General features: G+C 49.1%; 2 protein-coding genes and 1 pseudogene across 7 annotated transcripts in view; 2 read left to right on the top strand and 1 right to left on the bottom strand.

The window, feature by feature from the left end:
* Positions 1–3,672, top strand: part of LOC105994308 (zinc finger protein 2-like) — a 73,971-nt gene extending 70,299 nt beyond the window's left edge. For all 6 annotated transcript variants that reach the window (XM_013027756.1, XM_013027761.1, XM_013027759.1 and 3 more), the window contains one exon: positions 1,427–3,672. In XM_013027756.1, the coding sequence (XP_012883210.1) occupies positions 1,427–3,309 (1,883 nt within the window). In that variant the 3' untranslated portion in view covers positions 3,310–3,672. The remainder of the gene's footprint in view (positions 1–1,426) is intronic.
* A 100-nt stretch (positions 3,673–3,772) lies between these two features.
* On the top strand, positions 3,773–5,049 carry LOC105994222 (annotated as a pseudogene).
* A 5,143-nt stretch (positions 5,050–10,192) lies between these two features.
* On the bottom strand, positions 10,193–10,981 carry LOC105994221 (vomeronasal type-1 receptor 1-like). The gene has a single exon (XM_013027632.1). The coding sequence runs from the start codon at positions 10,979–10,981 to the stop codon at positions 10,193–10,195; it is 789 nt and encodes a 262-aa protein (XP_012883086.1).
* Between the last annotated feature and the right edge of the window lie 1,705 nt (positions 10,982–12,686).

The following is a 12,686-nucleotide window of genomic DNA, read 5'->3' as shown; positions in this document are numbered from 1 at the left end:
TAAAGGACTTTAGAATGTCTCCACTTGTGCCCTGCCCTGTGGAGTAATATGCCATTCTGTGTCTCCACTGCATTTTCTGTGTCCATTGAAGTGCTCCAGGCTGGCTCTCCAGCTAACAGTGGGTGTGCAGTACCCGGTGTCTCTTCTGTTATTTTTTTGGGGATGGGGGGGCGGTCCAATCATTCATGTAAGGCATGCAAGGCAAGGCACTCTACCACTGAGCCACCTCCCCCCATTCCCACCCCATGTCTCTTCTGAGTAGTTTATTGGAGATAAGAGTTTCATGGACTTTCCTTCCTGAGCTGGCTTTGAACTGTGATTCTCCGAACTCAGCCTCCTGCTTAGCTAGGATTACAGGCATGAGCCCCCAGCACCTAGCCCCAGCCGTGTCTTTTATATGCTGGCTTCATTTCCTTCAGATGCACACCTAGAGCTAGTGGCTGGACATTCTACTTCTTATATTGTGTGCTTTTTCTGTAACACAAGTTCTCTTCTTTTATTTATTTATTTATTTTTGCCATTCCTAGAGTTTGAACTCAGGGACTGGGCACTGTTCCTCAGCTCTTCAGCTCAAGGCGAGTGCTCTACCACTTGAGCCACAATGCCACTTCTGGTTTTCTGTGGTTTATTGGAGATAAAAGTCTCATGGACTTTCCTGCCCCAGCTGGCTTTGAACAGCGCTCCTCAGATCTCAGCCTCCTGAGTAGCTAGGATTACAGGCGTGAGCCACTCGTGCCAAGTTTTCTGTTTTTAAAGAGGGTATCACTTGTTTATTTTACTGTGGATTACTATTTTTTTTGTAACTTGAATCTCAATGTAGTCAGGTTGTATTATCCAACATAACTACTAGACTTCTCTTGTTAAAGTCTGCTTACCATAAATGGGTGTAGGCAGTTTATAGCACACATTCCAGGTATTTTTGTTTTTGATTGCTTCTCTGGCCTTGTTGTATTGAATTCTTCCCTCTTGTCCTCATTCTGCTTTGCAATTCAAACTTGCCAGTTATTTCATTCTGTAAACTCCTTTGATCTCTGAACCTTTACAGCATGTCGTGTGATATGTGGCATTTATTTGTACATTCTTAGTATGTTATAAACAGTCATTTTTTTCTCTTCAGTCATGATATCACCATATGGTTTTGCTAGATGTGTGGGTGGTGGGGAGGGAGGGGAATCACATTTGCTCAGGATGCATGTCTTCCTCATACAATGTTTGAAATGAGTCTTATTTCCTCATAATATAGATTCCATGTGAACCACTTGCAATAAAGAATCCTATTCCTTTCTGTTCCTAAATAATGGATTTTATGGTTCTCAGAGTTCACATGGCTCCTCAGTGTGTGTATAATAATTGCTGTGGTATTCTCTCTTTCAGTGTGAAATACTTAACTGTGTGATTAATCAGATGGGAACTTTATATCTTGCAGGTACCTCTTCTGGATATATAATTAAAGAATTATCACCCAATGCAGGCAGTGGTAGGGGAGAAATATCCCAAAGTCATGAAGACGGAGGCACTGATGAGTTTTCCTGCAAGGAAATCCAGAAAGCTCCACGTGAGTGGGAATGGGAGTGGAGCAGTGCTGAAGGCCGTGCAGAAGGGGTGCTTGTGGTCCACAGAGAAGAGAGCAGTGGTGGAGGAAAGCAGGAGGGTGGGGGTCACATGGGGAAGCAGCCCACAAGCACATGGCTCGGACGGCCCCTCCAGGAGCACCTGCGTGGGCTCCCGCCGTACCTGTGTGAAGGACCAGAGGTGAGGACTGAGGTGAAGTCTGCCCTCTCTGAGGCCCCCATGTCGTGCTCTCAGGGGAGCCCCTCTAGTGGGAACACACACATCGTCCCTGGAGTGGATGACGTCTCCATCTGTTCTCCGATACTCACGCGAACACCCAAAGTACACATTCAGGAAAAGCCTTACCAGTGCGGGGAGTGTGGCAAGGCGTTCGGCTACCCCTCAGCCCTGGTGCTTCACCGGCGGATCCACACTGGGGAGAAGCTGCACCGCTGCGCTGAGTGCGGGAAGGCCTTCAGCCAAACCTCTGGCCTTGCTGTGCACCGCCGGACGCACACTGGCGAGCGGCCATTCACGTGCGGCGTGTGTGGCAAGGCCTTCAGCGTGCGTGCCAACCTCGCCGCACACCAGTCGGTGCACACCGGCCGCAAGCCTCACCACTGCGCTGAGTGCGGGAAGGTGTTCAGCCAAGCATCCAGCCTGGCCGCTCACCGCAGGACGCACACCGGGGAACGGCCATACGCATGCGGGGAATGTGGCAAAGCCTTTAACTCCCACTCCCACCTCAACACGCACCGCGCCATCCATGCGGGACACAGGCCTTACCAGTGTACTGAGTGTGGCAAGGCATTTGCACAGAACTCCCACCTCGCCAATCACCGCCGCACGCACACCGGGGAGCGGCCGTTCCCGTGCGACACGTGTGGTAAGGCGTTCAGCCTGCGCTCCAGCCTCGCCACACACCAGGCAGTGCACACCGGCGCCCGGCCACACCGCTGCACCGAGTGCGGGAAGGCGTTCACGCAGAACTCACACCTTGCACGCCATCGCAGGACGCACACTGGGGAGAGGCCCTACGTGTGCAGTGAGTGTGGCAAAGCCTTTAATTCCCACTCCCACCTCAACACGCACCGGGCCATACATGCGGGACACAAGCCTTACCAGTGCGCTGAGTGTGGCAAGGCCTTTGCGAGGAATGCACACCTTGCCAGCCACCGTAGGACACACACTGGGGAGAAGCCATACCCATGCGACACATGTGGCAAAGCATTTAGCATGCGCTCGAGCCTCGCTGAACACCAGACCTTGCACACCGGCGCCCGGCCACACCGCTGCACGGAGTGTGGGAAGGCATTCACCCAGAACTCACACCTTATCAGCCACCACCGGACGCACACTGGGGAGAAGCCATACACGTGTGACACGTGTGGCAAGGCATTCAGCGTGCGCTCCAGCCTTGCCACACACCAGGCTGTACACACTGGGGAAAAGCCATACGTGTGTGATACCTGTGGCAAAGCATTCGGCCGAAGGTCTAACCTCACAAGCCATCGCAGACTTCACGCCAGACAGAAGCTCAGCCAGGCAGAGCAGCTGGGCGTGATCCGTCCATGCATGGCCGCCAATGACTTGTTCTCCACAGAATATAAAGGCCAGGATGACACAAAACCACTCGCTGAGAGTTCACACATACTGCTGAACGGGGAGGTTTCCCCTGTAATCCCGGCAGAGGGGGATGAGTTCGATTGCAGCCTGAGCTATATCCAAGACCTTGACATTTTTGTAAAGTGTGTGTGAGAATAGCCATCACCAAGAGCAGAACACAAGAAATCTCGTCATGCGCACGGCAGAGGCTCACAAGCAGGCATTAGTCAGTGGACATCAGAACAGACTAATGTGCCAAAACCATCTAAGCCGAGCGCTTACCTCACCACAGGACAACTGGGATCCACACCGTGGACTTCTCTTTTCCACCTGAAAAAGAATGCTAAGCCAAGAATAGGTTACAGCGAGATACATACAAAGTGTGCAGGGACATCCAGAAGCAATGAGTGCTACGGTTCCAGATGTTGTGCCTTCATGGTTGAACCCTGCTGGTGAAAAGTCAGTCGTGGGACATGGAGGCTGTCCCTGAGCTCTTTTGTCTCAAGGCTAGCGCTCTAGCACTCTGAGCCACAGCTCCACTTCTGGTTTTCTGGTGATTGACTGCATATAATAGTCTCATGGACTTTCCTTCTCAAGGGTGGCTTTGAACTGCAAATCGAAGATCTCAGTGGTCCGAGTAGCTAGGATTACAGGCATGAGTCACTAGTGGCCGACTTGTTTATAGTTTTAGATCTGATTTCAAAGGAAAGAAACACAGCTGCCTTCATCTCAGAAACTGACTCAGCTTCACTTGTTCATTTCACATGTTCATTTTCCTGAACATGCCATCTTCCTCTTCCTGATGGATGAATAAAATTGGATTTTTCCCAATACATGAGAGTCAGTAGGACAGCATTTCCAGTGGGCTGAAAGCTGGATGGAAAATGTTGAGTTCCCTTGGCATCATGCAGGCCTCAGTTTCCCAGGCCAGAGCCTCTGGATGAGACTCAAGGAATAGAGAGGATGGGAGACACCCATGTGACTATGGGGGTGATCCTCTTAGCCCAGACTGTGGTTGGGTTTCTGGATAATTTGTCCCTTCTCTTCCATTATCTATTCCTTTCCTGCATGGGGAACAGGATGAGAGCCACAGACTTGATTCTTAGGCACTTAATTGTGGCCAAAGTCCTAAGTCTTCTGTGTAGGTGCATTCCTCAAACCATGGTAACCTGGGGCTGGAGAAATTTCTTCAATGATGTGGGGTGCAAAATGGTCTTCTATCTTTACCGAGTGAGCAGGGGGGCTGTCAATCGGTAGCACTTGCTCCCTGAGCATCTTCCTTGCTGTCAGCATCAGCCAGGGGGACTCCAGGTGGGCAGGGCTGAAGGGGAGAGCCCACAAGCACATTGTCTCCACCGTCTGCCTCAACTGGGGCGGCGGCGGCGGGGAGGGGTGTCTTCCTCCTGGTGAGCATTGTTTTTCTCATGTACATGACTGGACCCAAAGTGTACAACAACATGATACTGTTTCTCTGTGCGTCGCGACCCAGCTGCTGAAGTGCTGTATGTGGCCATGCTCTCGGTGCCTGATGATCTGTGTTTGGGGCTCATGCTCTGGGCCAGCACCTCCATACTCTTCGTCCTGTACAGACACAAGCAGAGAATGTGACACATCCAGAGGACCAGCGTCTCCACCAGAGCCTCTCCCAAGTCCAGAGCTACCATAATCCTCCTCCTCCTGGTGAGCGCCTTTGTCTCCTTTTACACCATGTCCTGCATCTATCAGATTTGCTTGACTGTGATTTACAACCCCAGCCCTGTGCTGCACCATATGGGGGCGTTTGCTATGGGCTGTTTCCCAACCCTCGGTCCTTTCCTGCTCATGAGCAGACACTCTACTTCCTGTAGCCTCCTCTTCAACTGCACAAAGAAGAAGAAAGTGGTCCTCCCCTGAGAACCACCAAGCTTACATCTCTGCTGAACTTTGCTTGACCATTCAACAATCTCCACACCTTGAAGAAAGTCATCTGATGCAAGATAGTGGTGTGTGTATATGTACACACCCCGTGCCTTTGTGCACTCTATTATATCTGTGTGTTCACTTGTCTATATTTTGATGGCCCGCAAAATGATATGAGAAGTGACAGTGTTAGATTTTGAAATAGTGTTTATTACCACATGTCACCTTCCACTATGGAATCTATGCCACTAACCACTAAGTGGTGGTTGTGTCACTTTACAAGATGAACTGGTTAAACTCATCCAATGTGTGTTTTTCTAATTCCATTTTGATTCTTTTAGTCTTTCTTTCTGGCTTAGATAGTTCCCTGTGAAATCAAGCAAATCATTCTTGAAGCCCTTTCTGTTCATGAGCAGAAAGTAGTTAGAAGAAAATAGTGGCTGGGTCCTGGTAGCTGATGCCTGTTTTCTTTAGATGCAAGAGCTAAGGGTCACAGTTCAAAGCCAGCCTAGGCAGCAAAATCTGTTAGACTTTTTTTTTTGGTTGGTAGTGGGGCTTGAACTTGGCTTGAATGCTGTCCCTGTGCTCTTCAGCACAAGGTGAACGCTCTACCACTTGAGCCACAGCGCCACTTCTGGTTTTCTAGTGATTCATTGGAGATAAGAGTCTCACGGACTTTCCTGCCCAGGCTGGCTTTGAATCACGATCCTCAAATCTCAGCCTCCTGAGTAGCTAGGATTACAGGTGTGAGCTACCGGTGCCTGGCTGTTAGACTCTTTATCTCCAATAAACTACAAAAAAAAAAAAGCTGGGCTAGGAAGGTGGCTCAGTGGTAGAGTGCTTTCCTTGCATGCCTAAAGCCCTGGGCTCAATTCCTTAACACCATATAAGCAGAAAAAGCTGGATGTGGCACTGTGGCTCAAGTGGTAGAGCGCTAGCCTTGAGCTGAAGAGCTAAGGGACAGCGCCTAGGCCCAGAGTTCAAATCCCATGACTTAACAACAACAACAAAGAGCTGCAAGTGGAGCTGGGGCTCAAGTGGTAGAGTGCTAGCCTTTAGCAAAAAAAGCTCAGGAACAGAACCAAAGCCCTGAGTTCAAGCCCAAGGACTGGCACAAAGAAAAGAGAGACAGCCAGACAGCTGGCCAGCAACAATCAAGAAGGAATGAAAAAATCAGAGAACAAAGGAAAAAAAACGGTCCTGTTGGCCCCTACTCCCTTTCAGACAGGGACTTGCTGTGCCCCAGCTGGGTTAAACTCTCCCTTCTTCTAACTGTATTTTTTGTCAGTTGTGGGGTTTGAACTCTGGACTTTGGTGCTGTCCCTGCACTCTTCAGCTCAAGGCAAGGGCTCTACCACTTGAGCCACAGCACCACTTCCAACTCTCCCTTCTTCTGCCTCAGCCTCCCAAGGGCTGGGACTGCAGGTACGTGCTACCACACCAGCTGTTCTTTTTTTTTTTTTTTTTGTCGGTTGTGGGTCTTGACCTCTGGGCCTGGGCGCTGTTCCTCAGTTCTTCAGCTCAAGGCAAGCACTCTACCCCTTGAGCCACAGCACCACTTCCGATTTCCTGGTGGTTAATTGGAGATAAGAGTCTCACGGACTTTCTTCCCTGGGCTGCCTTTGAACCTTGATCCTCAGATCTCAGCCTCCTGAGTAGCTAGGATGACAGCGTGAGCCACCGGTGTCTGGCTTCTGCCTGGTTTTGAATTTCAGGTCAACAGTTCTTTCCTTGAGTCTGGCCTCTCGCTCAGTAAGATGAGTGTGAATCACCCAGGCTGCTATCTTTTCTCGAGGCTGAACCCATTTCTGTTTTGTGAATAAACCACAGTTTATCTTCCATACCACTGTGGGCAGGCCCTTGAATTCCGTTATATATATGCCCACCAGGTACCTTTGTGACAAAATGAGTATGGACACAGTAGTGCGAGAGCCGGTGTGGGCTCCTACATGGCCTCCTTCAGCTCCCAGCAGCAGGAGGCTCCATGCCACCTGAAAGGCAGGGGCCTGGCCACGCATAGCGTGTGCCCACCCCAGTGAGAATCGTGCTTTTATTGCTGGGGGGAGAGGGGTAGGGGGACAAGTGCTGGAGATCAAATCCAGGCCCTTATACGTGCTTACAGATACACTACCACTAAGCTACATCTTCAGGCCTCAAACGATGATCTTTGATCTCTGAAATGACTGCTAAACCTTATAGCATGAATGAATGTCCAGTAAGCTCCCCACAGGCTTCCCTCGTTCTCTCCCTCCCTCCCTCCCTTCCTTTTCTCTCTTTCCCTCCCTCCCTCCCTTCTTCCTTCCCTCCTTCCTGGTAGGGTCTTGTTATATTACTCAGGCTGGCCTTGGACCCCTGGCTTAGCCTTTCAAGTAGCAGTGGCTATAGGTATGAGCTACTGTGCCCATTTAGAAAACTTAACATCTGTTTTAATATCTTTGCCAGTCCTGGGGATTGAACTGAGGGCCTGGGCACTGTCCCTGAGCTTAGTTTGCTCAAGAGTTGCATGCTGCCACTTGAGCCACAGTACCACTTCTGGCTTTTTGGTGGTTCACTAGAGATGACAATCCAACAGACTTTCCTGCCTGGGCTGGCTTTGAACTGTGATCCTCAGATCTCAGCCTCCTGAGTAGCTGGGATTACAGATATGAGTCACCAGTGCCTGGCTTAATGTCTGCTTTTCAACATTTTTCTCTCTCATTCTCTGTCTCCTCTCCCCTCTCTGTCCCCCTCTCCCTCTGAGACTTAAAATTCATCTGCTCTACTTCCTTAGGCAGTAGATTAAATATCTAGTAAATGAGTTCTGACCCAAACTTACCTCCATAGTTCCATCAACTATTTCAAAAGAACTATATATGACCACACAGTACATGGAATGAGTTTATTTCACTGCTTGTCTATATTTTGGGGTGAAGTTGAGGGTGCCCTCCATATCATACAATTCAATATCCATTCGGGCCTTGTCATACAAACATCTTTGAAATCATTGTGTTGGTCATATCCTAGACAGCCATACATCATTGCGTCATTAACTAAATGACTGTGGTGAGGAGAGCCACCTGGATTTGGGGTCCTATCTATCTATCTATATTTATTTATTTTTGTCGATTGTGGAGCCTGAAATCTGGGCCTGGGTGCTGTCCCTCAGCTCTTCAGCTCAAAGCTAGCTACCACTTGAGCCACAGTGTCACTTCTGGCTTTTTCTGCTTATGGGATGCTGAGGAACTGAACCTAGGGCCTCATGCATGCAAGGCAAGCACTCTACCACTGAGCCACCTTCCCAGCCCAATTTTGGATTTCTTAAAGAGATTCATTCACATTTTGGCTTTTTTAAAGAGATGCATTCACAGCTGGGCACTGGTGGCTCATGCCTATAAACCTAGCTTCTCAGGAGGCTAAGATCTGAAGGTTGAGTTTTGAAGCCAGCCCAGGCAGGAAAGTCCATGAGACTCATCTCTGATTAATCACCAAAAAAAATTTTAAAAAAAATTTAAATCCAGAAGTGGTGCTGTGGCTCAAGCAGTAGAATGCTAGCCTTGAGCAAAAGCTCAGGACAGCCCCAAGGCCCTGAGTTCAAGCCCTAGGACCAACACCAAAATAAAAAAAAAGAAGAGATACATTCACATGCACTGGTTGTACAGGAGCAGGACTCATGGTGACATTTCCAGACACACATAGAATGTGTCTCCACCAAACACATTTCCTTCCCCACTCTCCCTTACAACCCCCTCCAGGTTTTATTGTTCTCTTTTCATATGTGCAAATAAAGTACGCAATCATATCCATCCTCATCCACCCTCCTCCTCTTCCTGGCACCCACTCCAACACAACCTGCCTTAGTTTCCTCTCAGCCATGTTTAAGTGCGTGTTTGTAGCAGGCAGTTTCACCATGGTATTTCAGACATGTGAATGTTACATTTAAATCAGATGATCCCTTTCTAGTGTTTGCTCTTTCCCCGTGCTCCCACCCCTAGGGGTCCTCAGTCTTCACTGAGAGCTCTCATGACCTCCTCACACATCACCGCAATGTCTTTCACTGTTTCTCAACCTCCATCATTCCCTCTCCCTCCTCGCCTCCTGCCATGTACCTGAAAAGTCTCATAGTTAAAAACCACATAATAGGGGCTGGGAAGGTGGCTCAGTGGTAGAGTGCTTTCTTTGAATGCATGAGGCCCTGGGTTCAATTCCTAAGCACCACATAAACAGCAAAACCAGAAGTAGCTCAAGTGGTAGAGTGCTTGCCTTGAGCTGAAGAGCTGAGGGACAGCACCCAGGCCCAGAGTTCAAGATCCACAATGACAAAAAAAAATGGGGGCTGGGAAGGTGGCTCAGTGGTAGAGCGCTTGCCTTGCATGCCTGAGGCCCTGGGTTCGATTCCTTAGCACCACAAGCAAAAAGAAAAAAGCCGGAAGTGGCGCTGTGGCTCAAGTGGTAGAGTGCTTGCCTTGAGCTGAAGAGCTGAGGGACAGCGCCCAGGCCCAGAGATCAGGCCCCACGACCAACCAAAAAAAAAAGGGGGGGGGGAGGTTGAGCCAGGTGCTAGTGGCTTGTGTCTGTAATCCTAGCAGGCCCTGGGTTCGATTCCTTAGCACCACAAGCAAAAAGAAAAAAGCCGGAAGTGGCGCTGTGGCTCAAGTGGTAGAGTGCTTGCCTTGAGCTGAAGAGCTGAGGGACAGCGCCCAGGCCCAGAGTTCAAGCCCCACGACCGGACTGCCCCCACCCCCAATCGCATAAAATACATGGCGCCTTCCAGAAGCTCTGTGTCTCTTAGGTCTTCCTTCCACAAGCAAGTGAACACATGGACCAGTTGGCTTTTGTTGGTGGTGGTGGTGGTGGTTGTGGGGCCTGAACTCTGGGCCTGAGTGCTGTCCCTGAGCTCTTCAGCTAGTGCTCTACCACCTGAGCCACAATGCCATTTCTGGCTTTTTCTGCTTATGTGGTGCTGAGGAATCAAACCCAGGGTCTCATGCATGCAAGGCAAGCACTCTACCACTAAGCCACTTTCCCAGCCCCCCAATTGGCTTTTTGAGCTTAGTTGTCTCGTTCAATATGATAATCTCCATTTCCATCCACTTTCCTGCAAATGATACGATTTTTTTCCTGTTACGGCTGTGTCACGTTGGATTGTTTTTATCACCATTTATGAGCAGAAAGGTGGTGTTCGGGGATCTCGAAACATCAGGATCAAGGGGCTGAGGGAGGGATAGGTGGCCGCTAATAAACTTGTAGTATACTTCTTCCAGACAGGAGGCTTGGACATAACAGTATTATAAATTGACATTGCACAATTGGCGAAATAAAACAAAATGAAAGCACCTGCCAGAAGCAGGATGGTTTGAGTGGCCCTGGCCTCCGGAGAGAGTCTGCGGGTATCTCGGAGGGCATGGATGTACCTCACTTGTCGCTGATGTCTACGTAGGACAAGAAGCATGTAGATACTTGTCCCAGCCATGAGGCCCAGGAATATAATGTCGGGAAACACTAACACAATTGTGCCTTTGGTAGCCTTTGATATAGGAATTTTGTACCAGCAAATTCCATAGTCCTTTCTCTGGGTGGCATTGTGGCTGTGCTGAACACTCTCGATGTTTTGAAGGACAAGGTGATTGGCCATCAAGTTGAAAGCCCAACACAGAAGGCAGGAGTTACGGACATTCTTGCTAGCTTGCTCTTTGAGCCGCATCCATGCCACCGCTTTGGGGCTGATGGTGACGGCCTGAAAGCTGCTCAGCAGGCAGGTGGTGCAGAGAGAAAGGCCCCTGCCCACCCTGTGGACATAGTAGATGAGTTTGCACCCAGTGCTGTCCAGGAGAATGATTTTACCCCACATAAATATCACCTGGGGAATCCCTTTAACCAGAAGAACCAAGAAGTTGGCCACAGACATGTTGGTGAAGATCAGGTGCGTGGGCCTCGGGGCAGGGCCCATACAGGATGTAGGGGCATAAATTGTGAAAAGAAACAGATTCCCCAGGACTCCAACCCCAGCCTGGGCCAGGAAAAGTAGCTAGAGGATGAAATCACCAAAAGGCATTGTCATGGGATCTGGGGGTGACATTCTGCCCGAAGGTCTGAAGGGTATAAAGTTAGGACTCAGTGTAGATTTATTCCAGTACCCTAAGTTCTGATAGGAACTCTTGCTCCCCCAGAAACTCCCTCTTGTGAGGACAAACTATTTGTGGGAGGTCAGAGTAGCCACTCAGATTTCCCAACATGGTATGTTTATTGTATACTCATGAAGTCAAAGCCAAGCCAGATAGTCTTATCTTCCAATTTTCATTCACATGTTCACCACATTATCCACAAAGCCTGGTCTTTCGTATGACAGTTGGGTGGCAAAGATGGCAGCTAAGACCTGCTGTCCACCACTTAGACTCCATGAAGGAGCAGCATCAGGAGACAATATACTCTGAAGAGAGAGAGAGAGGGAGAGAGAGAGGGAGAGCATTGAAGATCATAAAAGAAGTTGCAATGGGGCTGGGAAGGTGGCTCAGTGGTAGAGCGCTTGCCTTGCATGCCTGAGGTCCTGGGTTTGATTCCTCAGCACCACATAAGCAAAAAGAAAAAAAGCTGGAAGTGGCTCTGTGGCTCAAGTGGTAGAGCACTAGCCTTGAGCTAAAGAGTTGAGGGACAGTGCCCAGGCTCAGAGTTCAGGCCCCACGACCGGATTCCCCCCCCAAAAAAAAAGGAGTTGCAGGAAAAGAAAGGGTGGAGAAAAAGAAGTAGCAGAGGAAAAAAAAAGCAGCAAACAGTTCCATGCCTCATCACCAGGAAGGGGGAGGGACAGAGATGGAGAGAGACAGAGATAGAGAGAGGTAAAGTCAGAGACAGAGAGATGGAAAGAGACAGAAACAGAGAGAGCCAGACACACAGAGAGACAGAGAGGAAGCTGAAGACCATCACAAAGTGGCCTCATATGTGGAAAAAATAAACCAATGCAGAAACACAGAAACATGAGAAATCAAGGCAATATGATACCTTTGAAATGAACAACTCTACCTTCACAAGCACTAACTGAGGATGCTCACTCTATAAATGAGCCAAAAGAGATGATACTGTAATTTTCTAGGGGACAGCTATGTGGAGGCCTATCACCCTACTTATCAGTCAGGGTGATAGTGCCTTCTACTCCTTCCTCAGTGGTGGAAAGGTGGAGACACCCTGTTTGGAACTCCCAGACCCTCAAGTTTGTCGGAAGAGTCAGCAAAGGATCATAGCTTTCCTGGCTCCAGAGACTGGAGTCTTCATCAATGGTGATTTTAAGTCATGCCTTTCAGAAGTGAACCGAAGAAAGAAAACAATATTACAACTTCATGATATACAGCTATCAGATCTCTCAAAGCCATCCACATCATGACCATATTTGTGAAATGAAGACCAGAGCTGTGTGTGTGTGTGTGTGCACATGTGCACATGTGCACATGTGTGCACACTCATAAAGACAAGAGGGACAAAAGCTGAAGATTAGAAACATCTACCTAGAATGTGTCACCTCTCTGATTAGCTCCCACTTAGGTGCAGAGCAAGTAAGATCAGCAGCCTTCAGGTTCAGACTCAAAATGGCATCTCTCCCCCTCTTCCTGGCACCCGTTTTCCTGCCTGTTGTGCGTTGCACTCCCTATCAATCTCTCAGA

Source organism: Dipodomys ordii, unplaced genomic scaffold (genome assembly GCF_000151885.1).
Source record: "Dipodomys ordii isolate 6190 unplaced genomic scaffold, Dord_2.0 Scaffold105, whole genome shotgun sequence".
NCBI lineage: Eukaryota > Metazoa > Chordata > Mammalia > Rodentia > Heteromyidae > Dipodomys > Dipodomys ordii.
The sequence above is the reverse complement of the archived record's forward strand: the minus strand, read 5'-3'. Positions and strand labels throughout refer to the sequence as shown.

Excerpts from the sequence above, each read along its gene's own strand:
- LOC105994221 (XM_013027632.1), bottom strand. The coding sequence starts at position 10,981 with ATGGGCCCTGCCCCGAGGCCCACGCACCTGATCTTCACCAACATGTCT.